The sequence below is a fragment of the Stegastes partitus genome, unplaced genomic scaffold, assembly GCF_000690725.1.
Source record: "Stegastes partitus isolate 25-593 unplaced genomic scaffold, Stegastes_partitus-1.0.2 Scaffold1670, whole genome shotgun sequence".
Lineage (NCBI taxonomy): Eukaryota > Metazoa > Chordata > Actinopteri > Pomacentridae > Stegastes > Stegastes partitus.
Window position 1 is genome coordinate 31,483 of NW_007579401.1, and position 12,867 is coordinate 44,349.

The 12,867-nt window shown below is 44.8% G+C and overlaps 1 protein-coding gene across 2 annotated transcripts in view; it reads right to left on the minus strand.

The window, feature by feature from the left end:
* Positions 1–1,333: 1,333 nt before the first annotated feature.
* Positions 1,334–12,867, minus strand: part of prpf4 (pre-mRNA splicing tri-snRNP complex factor PRPF4) — an 18,633-nt gene continuing 7,099 nt past the window's right edge. The window contains exons 2-4 of one of the 2 annotated variants that reach the window (XR_520965.1): positions 11,077–11,345; positions 10,006–10,988; positions 1,334–2,461 (exon numbers count right to left, since the gene is read on the minus strand). Coding sequence is in view for 1 of the 2 variants with exons in the window: in XM_008301413.1 (XP_008299635.1) it covers positions 10,747–10,988; positions 11,077–11,248 (414 nt within the window). In the remaining variant the exon portion in view is untranslated. Of the gene's footprint in view, positions 2,462–9,947; positions 10,989–11,076; positions 11,346–12,867 lie in introns of those variants that run through there. The other variant, XM_008301413.1, reaches the window with a different exon arrangement.

Consider the following 12,867-nt stretch of genomic DNA (forward strand, 5'->3'; position numbering starts at 1 on the left):
ATCAATGGGCCAATTAGTCAATAAATCACTCAGTCATTTCAACAATCAAATGAGACTCAAGATTCAGAATTCAACAACTGTCCCATGCCTGTCCAGTACGTGCACAGACTGTTCCTCAAGGTAACAACAAACATTCCTTCAGAATCCATCAGTGATCGCAGGTCGGCAGCGATGGTGTCAAGCTGTGTCTATTACTGATACATCTGACCATGACTGTGTCTTTTGCACGTTTGCATGTAAAGGGAGAAGAGCAGTGGGCTGAGGACAAAGCCCTGGGGAGCTCCGGTGTTCAGATTCAGGGGCTGGAAATGTGTCTGCCCACCCGCACCACTCAGTTTCTAGTGGACGGGAAATCCAGAATCCAGTCATACAGGGACGTGCTAAGACCCAGACTGGACAGTTTGGTGTAGAGTTTGGAGGGTATAATGTAATGAAAACTGAACTACAGTCAAAGAACAGCATTCTCACATAGTCTCCTCTCAGTGTGAAAACTTGTCACTTCCTGTTCAGGTCGTCTTGAGTTGATTTTACCTGTTTCTGAGTGAATTGTGAATCTGATGTGTTTGCACTACGGTGCTACGGCACAACTCAAAGCCAGCAAGCAACGTCATAAATAGCTCGCGTAGCATCCGAAATTTGATTTTCCTGAAGCGCTCCCTACATAGTTCCCTGCATAGTTCCCTACATAGTTCCCTGCATAGTTCCCTGCATAGTTCCCTACATAGTTCCCTGCATAGTTCCCTGCATAGTTCCCTGCATAGTTCCCTACATAGTTCCCTGCATAGTTCCCTGCATAGTGTCCTGCATAGTTCCCTACATAGCTCCCTATATAGCTCCCTACATAGTTCCCTACACAGCTCCCTACATAGCTCCCTACATAGTTCCGAACATAGCTCCCTACGCAGCTCCCCACATAGTTCTGAGTGAATCGTAATTCTCCACATAGTTCCCTACATAGTTCTCTACATAGCTCCCTACATAGTTCCCTACATAGNAGAGGTGTACTGTTTACCTTCACTGTAAATTTCCTGCTTAAGAAGGGCCCAAAAGTTCTCAATAGGGTTTAAGTCAGGTGAAGAAGGGGGCCATGTCATTAGATTTTCATCTTTAAGGCCTTTACTGGCCAGCCACGAGTACTTTGATGCATGTGATGGAGCGTTGTCCTGCATCAAAATGAAAGTCTTCTTGAAAGATGTAGATTTTTTCTTGTACCACTGCTTGAAGAAAGTATCCTCTAAAAATTGGCAGTAGGTCTGAGAGTTGATTTTGAGTCCATTTTCAACCCGAAAAGGTCCAACTAGCTCATCTTTAATAATACCAGCCCACACCAGCACCCCACCTCCACCTTGCTGCCGTCTGAGTCCAAGTGGAGCTCTGTGTCCGTTACTGATCCAACCACGGGCCCATCCAACCACGGGCCCATCCATCTGGTCCGTCAAGAGTCACTCTCATCTCATCAGTCCACAAAACCTTTGAAAAATCTGTCTTCAGATATTTCTTGGCCAGTTTTTGGCGTTTCAACTTATGTGTCTTGTTCAGAGGTGGTGGGGTTTCAGCCTTTCTTGCCTTGGCCATGTCTCTGAGAACTGAACACCTCATACTCCTTGACATTCCAGGTAGGTTGCAGTTGTGGAATATGGCAGCACTGGAGGATAATGGGTTCCTGGTTGCTTCATGCTTGATTCTTCTCAAATCTTTGGCGGTTCATTTGCGTCTTTTCTTCTTGACACGTTTCTTGCGATCCTGTTGACTATTTGCAACAAAACGTTTGATGGTTCTGTGATCACGCCCCAATATCTTTGATATTTCAAGAGTGCTGCATCCCTCTGAAAGACTTTTTACAATTTTTGACTTTTCAGAGTCAGTTAAATCTCTTTTTTGGCCCATTTTTCCTGAGGAGAAGAATCTGCCTAATAATTATGCACACCTTGATATAGAGTGTTGATCTCCTTAGGCCACACCTTCCCTCGCTACACAAATACACATCACCTGATATGCATAAAATCCAATAAGCATTCAAGTTTATACAGCTTGGAGTTGGAAATTATGGATAAAATGATGATATGGTCAAAATAATCATTTGCCTAATAATTGTGCACACAGTGTAGACCAGAGTCTGAGAAGGTCTCCAGAGTGACCATAAGAGACGACTGATGGAACAAGGCTTAGAGGGAAGAAGAGCTGCTGAGAAGCCTTTACTGAGGCCTGCAAACATCCAGAAACACAAACACTGGACTGATGGTGACTAGAAGAAGGTCCTCTGGATGGACGAGTCCAAGTTTGAACTCTTCAGTCAGCATCATCGTGCTCATATCATCAGAACAGCTGGAGAACATTTTGATGCCAGATGCACTCACAGTGGAACACACTGGAGGTTCCATCATAGTATGGGCTCCATGAGTGGAAACAGCAAGTTAGTGAAAACCAACAGTGTCATGAACCAGAACGTCTACCACAACACCTTAGTGNCATTGGGGGAGAAGTGCAGGCTGTAGATCTCCTTTAGATGTCCTTCCAGGAAGACGACACAGCGTCCAGTTCGCAGGTCCCACACTCTGCCAAACGCGTCCAGGCCTCTGATTGGACGACAGCCGAGGAGGGCGGGCACAGAGACAGAGAAATGATTGGTCCAGAAGCGCAAGGCAGGGAAACCGAGACATAAACTGTATTATGTAGTATTAGCGCTACTGCCAAGGACTATGCTTGGACAGATGACTGCAGTCCCAGGACTACATTCAGACAGGCTACTGCAGCATCAGTCCCACACTGAGACAGGTGAGCTTAGCCCCAGCATCCTGTGCCACTGACAGTAAACACACTATGTCCGCAGTGGCAGTAAGAGCAGCCAGAGTACGCACCCAGTAGCCACCAGCGAGCCGTCCAGGTGGAACGTCAGGTCGTGGACTCCTTTGCTGTGACCTTCTTGATGGAGGATTTCTTCCTGAACCTCGAGGTCCCACAGACGCCACGAGTTGTCATAGCTGCAAGTACACACAAGTACTGCCAGTCAGTACACACAGGAGCACAACACACTGACTGTTCTGAATACTCTATCAGTACTCTATTCACTCTGATTATTCTGAGTATTAGTACTCTGTGTCAGTACTCTGATTACTCTCAGTACTCTGAGTATCATGACTTGCTGTGGATTACCAGGTTGTTCCCAGGAATCTTCCAGAAGGATGCCACGACACTCGAGACACTCGATCACTGTGACCCTCGATGTCGGCCACCGGCTCGTCACTACGGCAACCCCAGAGACATGATTATTGGTCACCGATTCAAGCAATCGCCTCCTTTCCTACTTTACTTTTTAGCCTCCTACCTCTCGAGGTTCCACAGCTTCACCGACCCGTCAGCAGCACATGAGGCCAAGCTGACGTCTGATTGGTCGAGAGAGACTCCAGCCTGTGGACGGAAGACGACGGCGCCCACATTGGTGTTGTGTCCTTCAGCCAATCAGAGAGCAGGGAAGACAGAGTCTCAGTTATAACGGACGGTTCATTAATACATTTAATAACTACATGTAATAATTCTGTGACTAACTAATAATGAAGCTCCGCCCACCTCTGAGTGTGCGGATCAGGTTACAGTCGGGGACAGACCACAGCTTACAGAGACCACTCCTGGGGGAGTTAGCATGTTAGCAGTGAGCTAAAACACAATACAGACCTGTGGATGCCATTCATGCTAATGCTAATCTTATCTCTGTCTGCGTGCTCCACTGTTAGCTTCTCTCACGCTAATGCTAAACAGTGTGTGGTAATGCTAAAAGTGGGTGGAGTTTGTACCAGGAGGCGGTGGCCAGCATTTTGGAGCTTGGGCTGAAGTGGCAGAAGCTGATTGGTCGATCATCACCAATCTGACTGCAGAAGTTGTTCAGATTCTGAAGAAGAAGAAAAATGTCATCATGTACTCAGCTTTCTGACGTGATGTGTAGAAAAACACCAAACAACGACATGGACCCTAACCCTATCCGTTGCCACGGCAGCAGCACCAACATCAGCCCAGATGTCAGCTGTGTTGGCTGTTCCATTCGTGGTCACTTTGAGGGTTGCGTTGCTGGAATTGCTGTATGTTGGATTATGTGTTGTGTTGCCGGTGGCGTCGTGTTGACGATTGTGTGGTGTCGGTGTCGACTGCGCTGCGCTGTTGGATGTGCTATATCCACGTCTTCATCTTTCTATTTTGACAGACCTCATGAAAACTGTCCTCTCGTCTCACCCTCAGGCTCTTGTGTAGCTCTTGTTGCCGAATCGTCCTGGTTGCCTCAGTAACGTCCTTCTGAGCACGTGCAGCCTCCAGACGCCTCATCGCCCTGGTGGACCAATTACAGCAAGAGCTTGTGAGCCATGGTGAGTGAGTCACTTTATGAAATTCACAGTTTCACATGTTGCTGCAGGAAGTGAAATGTTTGCTGAGCTGTGTGGAGTGAGACATCACAACGGCTTTTTTAAAGTCATTCTTCATGAGGACACATGACCCATACTAGAGTAGAAGCTGATTTCATTATCACAGGACCTCTGTGTGGTCGGTGGCAGAAGAGTTTTTACTTTTAAAGTCACAGACATGGCATCAACATTACAAATGGCACCGTCATTAATACAAATTGCCAGGTACGACCAGGTGATGCTGATCCTGTATAGTGACATGTTCTGTAGCATCTGTGCTACTTTAGGTCATGGTTCCATTGCTGCTAAACTCCCACAATGCTCTCTGCTGCCACCATGAGCTGTAGTCTGTAGACGCCTCCTCTGCTCTCTACAGGATTAAAGAGGAAGAGGCTGTTGTTCCACTTGGTGGAACAACCAGGTACTACAGCTGGTCTACGATACATTTACTGACATCATGACCTTCTTTTGCCGCCTCATCGTTAATATATTAACACATTTTTAATTGGTTAAATTATTTACCACAATTACTTGATTGTTTCAATAACATACCGAGCACCAACTCTGACTGCTGTGGAGACGAAACCCAGTTATATTCAGTCACTCAAACTTCAATCATGTCTTAAGGACATAAAGGCCTGGATGACCTGCAATTATCTTCTTCCATATTGAGACAAAATTAAATTACAGTATTTGGTCACAGATGTCTCAGAAACCAGCTAAGCAGATCGTTCTCCTGGATGCCATTGCCTTGGGTTCATTTCTACTGTGAAGAACTCTAGAGTTACTTTTCAGAACTTCCCAGAAGCACCAGTTGACAGAAATCAGCCACCTGCTCATTTCACTTCAGTACAATAATGCTAGAACACCACGAGCGTGACAGAGAAACATCCTGAATCGTATCAGCCTCCACATACAAAGAGAGGGAATCCAACACGGTGCTGCTTCTAAACACAACTAATGTGGACGTTTCCGGTTCCTAACCCTAACCCTGGATCGGTGACCACATCCTGGATAACTTCCTGCATCTCCCAGCTTCCAATCTCTTTGGGACAGTAAGAGGAGGTGGAAACAAGTCATGCAGCCTGCAGCCGTTTATCCTGGTTGCTGTGAACATCCCGGTTCAGGCCTGTGTCACTGAGGCTAACCCTAACCCAGGCTGACCAGGAAACTCACACGGAGCGCATCAACATCCAGACACTGCTGTTCTGGGGAACGTTTACCTTCACATGAACTGTACTATCAGGGACAGAAACATACTCGACCGCTGCTGCACGACATTAAAGGAAGTCTGCCTTCCCCCGACACACAGGCAGAAATGAAAATCTGCTCAGCCTGTAAGAGATGGAACAAAGAGGCCGAGCTGGAGCAACCCGGCTGCTCCGACTGCACTGACTGGAGAGTTTGAGACTGTTGCTACAGATCTACAGGAACTGGCAGACACCCGACACCCGACAGCAGTTTCTGTGAGGACGTGCCGACTGAAGCCTTCCGTGCCTACAACAACAGCGAACCTTGATGTACAGCAAAACTTGGACAGTTTTGTCCAAACTGTCAAGGAAGAAGCCTCCAGGAACGGAGACCTAATCCTGTCCAACCATTCCACAAACAACACAGACGTTTATGAGCTGAACAAATGAATAATGTCCATTTAGTCTCAGGTTTTGACCACAGTAACGATGAAAGGTGGAGTTGATTCAGTGGATGAACATGATTTAGTGTTTAAGCTATTTTTAAGAGGTTTGTTTTCTTTTGTTTTTTAAAATGTAATATAAATCCAAAAAACAAGTTAAAAGACGGGATTTAAAACATGTTGTCCTCTACAATAGCCAGCTTACTGTCAGTGAACAGTGCACTCACGTCAGAGCCTTCACACCTTCTAGCAGCTGCTCTGCACACCTGATAAAACTCTCGACAACTAAAGCCATGTTCTCAATAAACCAGCTGAATTATGCCTGACAAACCCTGCACAGGGGACCCCACCTATACCTGCCACCGCTAACGAGCTAACGCTCCTCTGGTACTGAGGCCAATGTTCAGCATTTTCATGGTTACTGGTATCATTTTGTTTAGACTATCACTAAATAACCTAAATGTCCTGCTGTGGCTCTAACGAGCCTCTTCTCTGCCTGTCGTCATTGTGTGTCCCAGCAAAGTCCCACCACAGCTCTGTCTGATTGGTTACATGTCCCGAGCAACAGCCAATCACTGGAAGCTCCTGTTCAGAACAGACGAGCACATCATCAGACTGCAGCAGCTCCGGGCCATTAGCAGAGCTGTGTTTAGGGTGGCAGGTGTTGCTGAAGGCTTGATAGAACAGCAACTATCTGCAGGTTATCAGTCAGTGCTGAAAATCAAACTGGACTCTTTGCAGAGAGAGGGCATCCTGATTGGCTAACAACAATCCTCTGTTCTCACATGTCTGTTGCTGCAGGGGCAGGAGCCCTCCCTCTGATTGGTCAATCTGTTGATGACTTACCGTGGAAGGGAGTATTTGGCCAACCAGTGCCGAGCATCCTTCAGGGAGGCGGAGCCTTCGTGGTACCACGTCTGCTGGCACTGTGATTGTCAGAAATGACAGAAAAACATTCTGAGTGCTTCATCGATCAGACTTTTCAAATGAGGGACTGCAACCGAAGGTCTTTTTTAACGACTGAATATTTGGTCATTTTAGAGCCTTGTAGGAAGAAAGACACCGGATCTGATGACATTTTTGGATTCTAGAGGAAAAGTCAGGCCCAGATGACCAGTGTCAAAGCTCCATAAGGCCGACTGTACGGCTTGTTCATGTCTGAAGATGGTCTGAGAGGCCAGTTCAACACGACGCATTAAATTAACTGCAATTTCAAAACTATTAGAGATGGAGACCAAATGTTTGGATTTCTCCATTAACTTGGTATGGGGGCACCTCTGATGATTTTAGGAGCCATCTGAGGGCGACCTGGGAAAATTCTCAGAACTTGGTCGATTTCATATGGAATGAAATAAATAGACACATGGACCAAACTGTTGGTACCGCTCGGTTCATGAAAGGAAACCCCACAACGGTCACAGAAATAACTTGAATCTGACAAAAGTAATAATAAATAAAAATTCTATGAAAATCAGACATTGCTTTTGAACCGCTGTTCAACAGAATTATTTAAAAAATAAACTCATGAAATAGTTCTGGACATAAATGATGGGACCCTGAACTTAATATTTTGTTGCACAGAGTCACATGGTGAGGTACCAGGGAATGGCTGCGCCGTAGGAGATCTCCAAATCCCCTCAACTTTATTCTGGTTTCTAACTACTTAATCTCTCCCAAACGGCACCTTTCAGGCCAGTGGTAGCTTCTAAAGTTACAGAGTTTAAAATTTTCTGCAAAGAATGTCTGCAAGTCAGAGGAAAAAGAGCGTACAAACGCGCTTAGCCACGGTTACCGCAGGGGAAGCTAATGCTAGCCCTGCCAGAACTAACAATGCTAACGCAAACTCCGATAGCCAAGAAGAACATTCAAAGATGGACATAAGTGCTTTGTTTCTTGAAATGACCAAGGTGGGAGCTGTTTTGAACTTATAAAAACAGACATGGCAGAACTTAAAAGCGCTCTGAGTGCAACCCAAACACGGATGACCGAAGCCGAAGCTCGCATCTCAGATGTGGAAGACAAGATGGCTAGTGTGGCGCGAGATAAGGACAACTATGCTAAGAAACTCAAACAGCTTTTGGACCGTGTGGAGGATCAGGAGAATAGGAGTCGTAGGAAGAACGTCCGACTCGTTGGGCTGAAGGAAAGTTTGGGAACGGGTGGCAATGTGAGTGACTGTGTGAAGAGGATCCTGGCTGATGGCCTGGGCTTCAGCGGGGATGAGTTCGATATCGAGCGTTGCCACAGAAGCTTGAAACCGCGACCCAATCCTGGTCAACCTCCACGCATTGTGTTTGTGAGATTTCTTCGCTACTCTGCTCGACATAAAGTCCTGACAGCTGCCAAACAAAAGAAGGGCATAATGTGGGAGAACTGCCATCAGGAAGCGCTTCTCCCCGGTGATGGAAACGCTGTGGCAGCATCAGGGAAAGCACACCCTAGCACATCCAGCGACACTTCGATTTACATGGAAAGACCAACATCAGAGCTTTGAGGAGGCCGAGAAACATGTGCGGGACAACATTGAAAATGAAGTGGAGTGATGAACCAACCAGCTGAACTACGTAACTGGGAGAGAGACGAGAAGTAATTTCACAAGACGGGGACGGGATACCTGAGGTACCACCTGGACAGCTGGAGGAGTGGAAGTCGCTGTGCAGGACCCACACGGACCGAAGACAACTTAAACTTTGCCGGGAAGGCAGACACACTGCCATGGTCTTTTTTAGGACAGTGCATTTTTTGTTCTTGATTTTTATTTTTTCTGCTGAAGGTTTACAAAGTGAGGTATTCATCTGATTTAGATTTTGGACCAAACTAGTCTGTCAATACATGTTTAATTGTTCTATACTGGCTGATATGGGGCTTCAGTATAATTTGTTGTGGAATAATAATGGGTAATATGGACATTAATATTGTGTCATGGAACATCAATGGCTGTGCCACACCTATTAAAAGGAAAAAAGTACTTCGCTATCTTAAGTCTCATAACACTGATGTTGCATTTATTCAAGAAACACATTTTGGAAATGAAAACGAAGCCTTGAAATTAAAAAGAGATCGGGTTGGTAAAGTGTTTCATAATTCAGTGTCAAGTAATAGCCGCGGTGTTATGATACTTATTCATAAAAAACTCAATTTTATTTTATTACAACAGTTAAAGGATGAAGATGGCCGATGGTTTTGTCTCCAGGCACTTATTAATGGAGTTAAGGTTGTTTTGTGTAATGTTTATGCCCCGAACAGGGATGATCCTCATTTTATAGATGAGGTTAATAAGACGTTGGGAAGCATAGAGGGATGTGTTTTATTAGGTGGAGACTTTAATATTGTGTCAGATGAATGTATCGATAGGAGTGCAATCAATGTAGCCTCAACCTCGAAAACGAAAACGGGATTAGCATTAAACTCCCTCAAAGACGGTATTGGTTTGGTAGATGTTTGGAGACTTGTACATCCTTTGGAAAAAGAATACACCTTTTATTCCCACTCTCACAAAACGTCCTCCCGAGTAGATTCTTTTTTGATATCCAATTCGTGTGCTGATTTAGCAGTGGACTGCAAAATAGGTGTTATTGCTTTAACGGATCATGCACCTGTAGAACTGCACATCAGTTTACTGGTTGAAAAAAACAGTAAAGGTAGATGGAGACTGAATTCAAGTATACCACAAGACGAACAATTTGTATCAACACAAAAAGAGGATATAGAATATTTCCTAGAGGTGAATGTTGGGTCTACTGAAAGGCTGGCTGCTGTGTGGGATGCTCTGAAGGCGTTTGTTCCTGGAAGGTGTTTGGCTCACAGCTCTAGAAAAGTTAAAGAAAATAAAGAAAGGATACAAACTTTGGAGAAAGATAGAAGTATATTGGAAAAAGAATTGGCCGAAAAATTTAATGAGAATAAATTTAAAGAGNCATGGACCAGAACGTCTACCACAACACCTTAGTGCACCATGGACCAGAACGTCTACGACAACACCTTAGTGGACCATGGACCAGAACGTCTACCACAACACCTTAGTGCGTCATGGATCCCTTCTGGACTGAACCTGATTGGTCGTGGGTTCATACACCAACCAGACAATGAGCCCAGCAGACTTCAAAGCTGTGCAGAGACCATCTGACCCAGAAAAAGGAATCTGGAGCTCTGGAACTGATGGACCGGCCCAGTCAGAGTCTGGATTTGGGTCCTATGGAACACATTTGGGATGTCGTACATTCAAAGTTTCCTCTAAAGCAAGTGTGCGAACATCTAGAGACTATGTGGAGCTCAGTAACACCAGACTGTGGAAGAGTTCATAAAAGGATGGCAGCAAGAAGCAGCTGTTGTCAAGACCGAAGGAGGCCACAGAAGATCTGAAGGTTTGTGGTTACTATGTGTGAAAAAGGACTGTTTAGCTGTTTCAGTTTGTTACTTGGCAAATAAATAACAAGAACATTTTTAGTTTTCAACGAGTTTTTGAAAGATTTCTACAATATTTTTGTTTTCTCGGTTTTTTGACGGTGGTCTGATGCATCCGTGCAGCTCTGGATAAAAACGCTGTGTTCACCTGGAACTGATTCGGTTCTGATGATGGAGAATCTAAACAGACAGTTTCTGTGAACACACACAGTAGAACGATGGCTGCAGTCTAATTGGCTGACAGTGTTGACCTCAGAAGAGACATGTTCATGTGATCTTCTTTCCAGTTTAGTGAAATATTTCAATCATAAGAATGTTTCACCACCTGCAGCACTTTGAAAACTCAAAGTAAAAGCTGGAGAATTGTTCCCACCTCTCTCGTCGGTCAGCTGGTCCCTCTCCGAACAATGTGATTGGCTCTCCAAGTGCTCGGAGGCCAGCCTTCACCTCACCGTCGTCGGTAGAGACGGTGATCTGTCGCGCTCGTCGCCGCCGCTCAAACTCAGCAAGCGCTTCCTGCTGCCGCTCGCTGACTCGCTCCTCCATCTCCAGGGTTTCCCCTGCAAGGCATCGTGGGTGACAAGCTGTGTGGACGCTGCAGCCAATCAGAGACAGCAGAACACCTGGACTGTGTACCATGTGACCCACCTGATGAGATGTTGATGTTTCCTGCCTCGATCCCAGCCTTCACTGCATCGCTGTTTGCCCCGGCGCTGCTCGCCGCCTCGCCGCTCAGACGCTCGCGCTCCTTCTCCTCCAGGCTGCCATAGAAAACACGACTCTTCTTCACGGCCGGAGCCGCATCCTCTTCGTCCGACATCTTCACTCACTTCTTCTTCTGCTGGACAGACAGAATCCGCCCGATCTGGAGAAGAAGCAGACCCACGCTGAACTGGGAGGACTGGTCCTGGCACAGACTGAAACCAGAAAGTAGTTTCATCACCGACGTCTCAGATGGAATCAAAGCATCTGAAGTTTCTGCTCAGAGTCAGTTTTCTGGAACATTTTACTTTAATTAATTAATTTGATTTCTGCAACACAGAAACTTTGTGACTTGTTTCATTTTCAATATATGACAATTGACAGAAACCTGTCGAACACATGAAGAAGAATCCGTTTCTGTTCCCTTCACATCAGTTCATGCTTTTGAAATTCAGCTGCTTTTAATTCATCCGTTGCATTTCATAAATTCTGCTCTGAACTGTTGGCACGTTATTCCTCCTCAAATTTCATTTGATCAGTTTCATGTTTTACAGATTTGTATTATTCTTTTGTCTTTTTCTGCTTTTAGTCCATCAAGTTGATTGTTTCTGTAAAATCTGTGTGAATTTTATTAAATTTTCCTGTCGTGCTTTTGATGAGGGCTGCAGGTGGCTCTGTGGTTAAAGTCAGGGTCAAAGTCAGGGTGGCCTCACAGCTAGAAGGTCGCCGGTTGGCGTCCCGGTGAGGACNTTTTTGGAAGTATTTACAAATAAGGGATTGTTTAAAAGAAAAAGTTAAGATATTACCAGAGAGAAACCAAGTGGAGACCTTTCTGCTATTACCCCCTCTGTTATGTAAAGCCTCAAAATGGTATAATATTTGCCCAAGGGCTACAAAGAACACGAGTAAAAGCCTGAAGGTAATATGGAAATAAGATTTAGGTTGTACAATAGATGATGATGAATGGCATTCAATTCTTTCAAATAATGGGTCATACATTAGAGAAGCCAGGGCTAAATTTATTCAATACAAAATTCTCAACAGATATTATTTTACTCCCTCCAGACTTTATAAAATGGGTATTGGCAGAAATGATCTCTGTTGGAAATGTCGTACAACTAAAGGTACTTTGATAGACGCCCTTTGGGAATGCCCGTTGGTCTCTCCATTATGGAATGGAGCATTGTGCTATATGCAGGGTTGGTCACCTTGTTATTTGCCAAAATCACCCAGACTGTGTTTACTTGCAGATAAAAGTGAGGTACCACTGTTGAACCAACATGCTTTTAGAGTGTTGAGTACTGCACTGGTAACATGTGCCCGACTTATTTTAAAATTATGGAAGGACCCCCATATCCCAACAATTAAAATGTGGACAGAGAAAATGACTGAAAATGTTGCTTGTGAAAAATGTTGGAAAGAATGCACTCTAATAATGAAGCAGTCATGGAACAAATCGATTTGGATTTTTAAGGCAGCAAGACAGAAAGATTTGCACTAAACCTCACTGTTTTATTTTTTGTTGTTTTTGTGATGTTTTTTTTTGTTTGTGTTCTAAAAATTGAAAAATTCAATAAAAACTTGAATTACAAAAAAATATATATATATTTTGTTGCACAACTTTTGAGGCGATCGCTGCAATCAGACGGTTTCTGTAACTGTCGGTGAGACTTGTGCTCCTCTCAGCAGGTGTTCTGGTCCACTCCTCATGAGCACACTGATCCAGGTGTCTCAGGT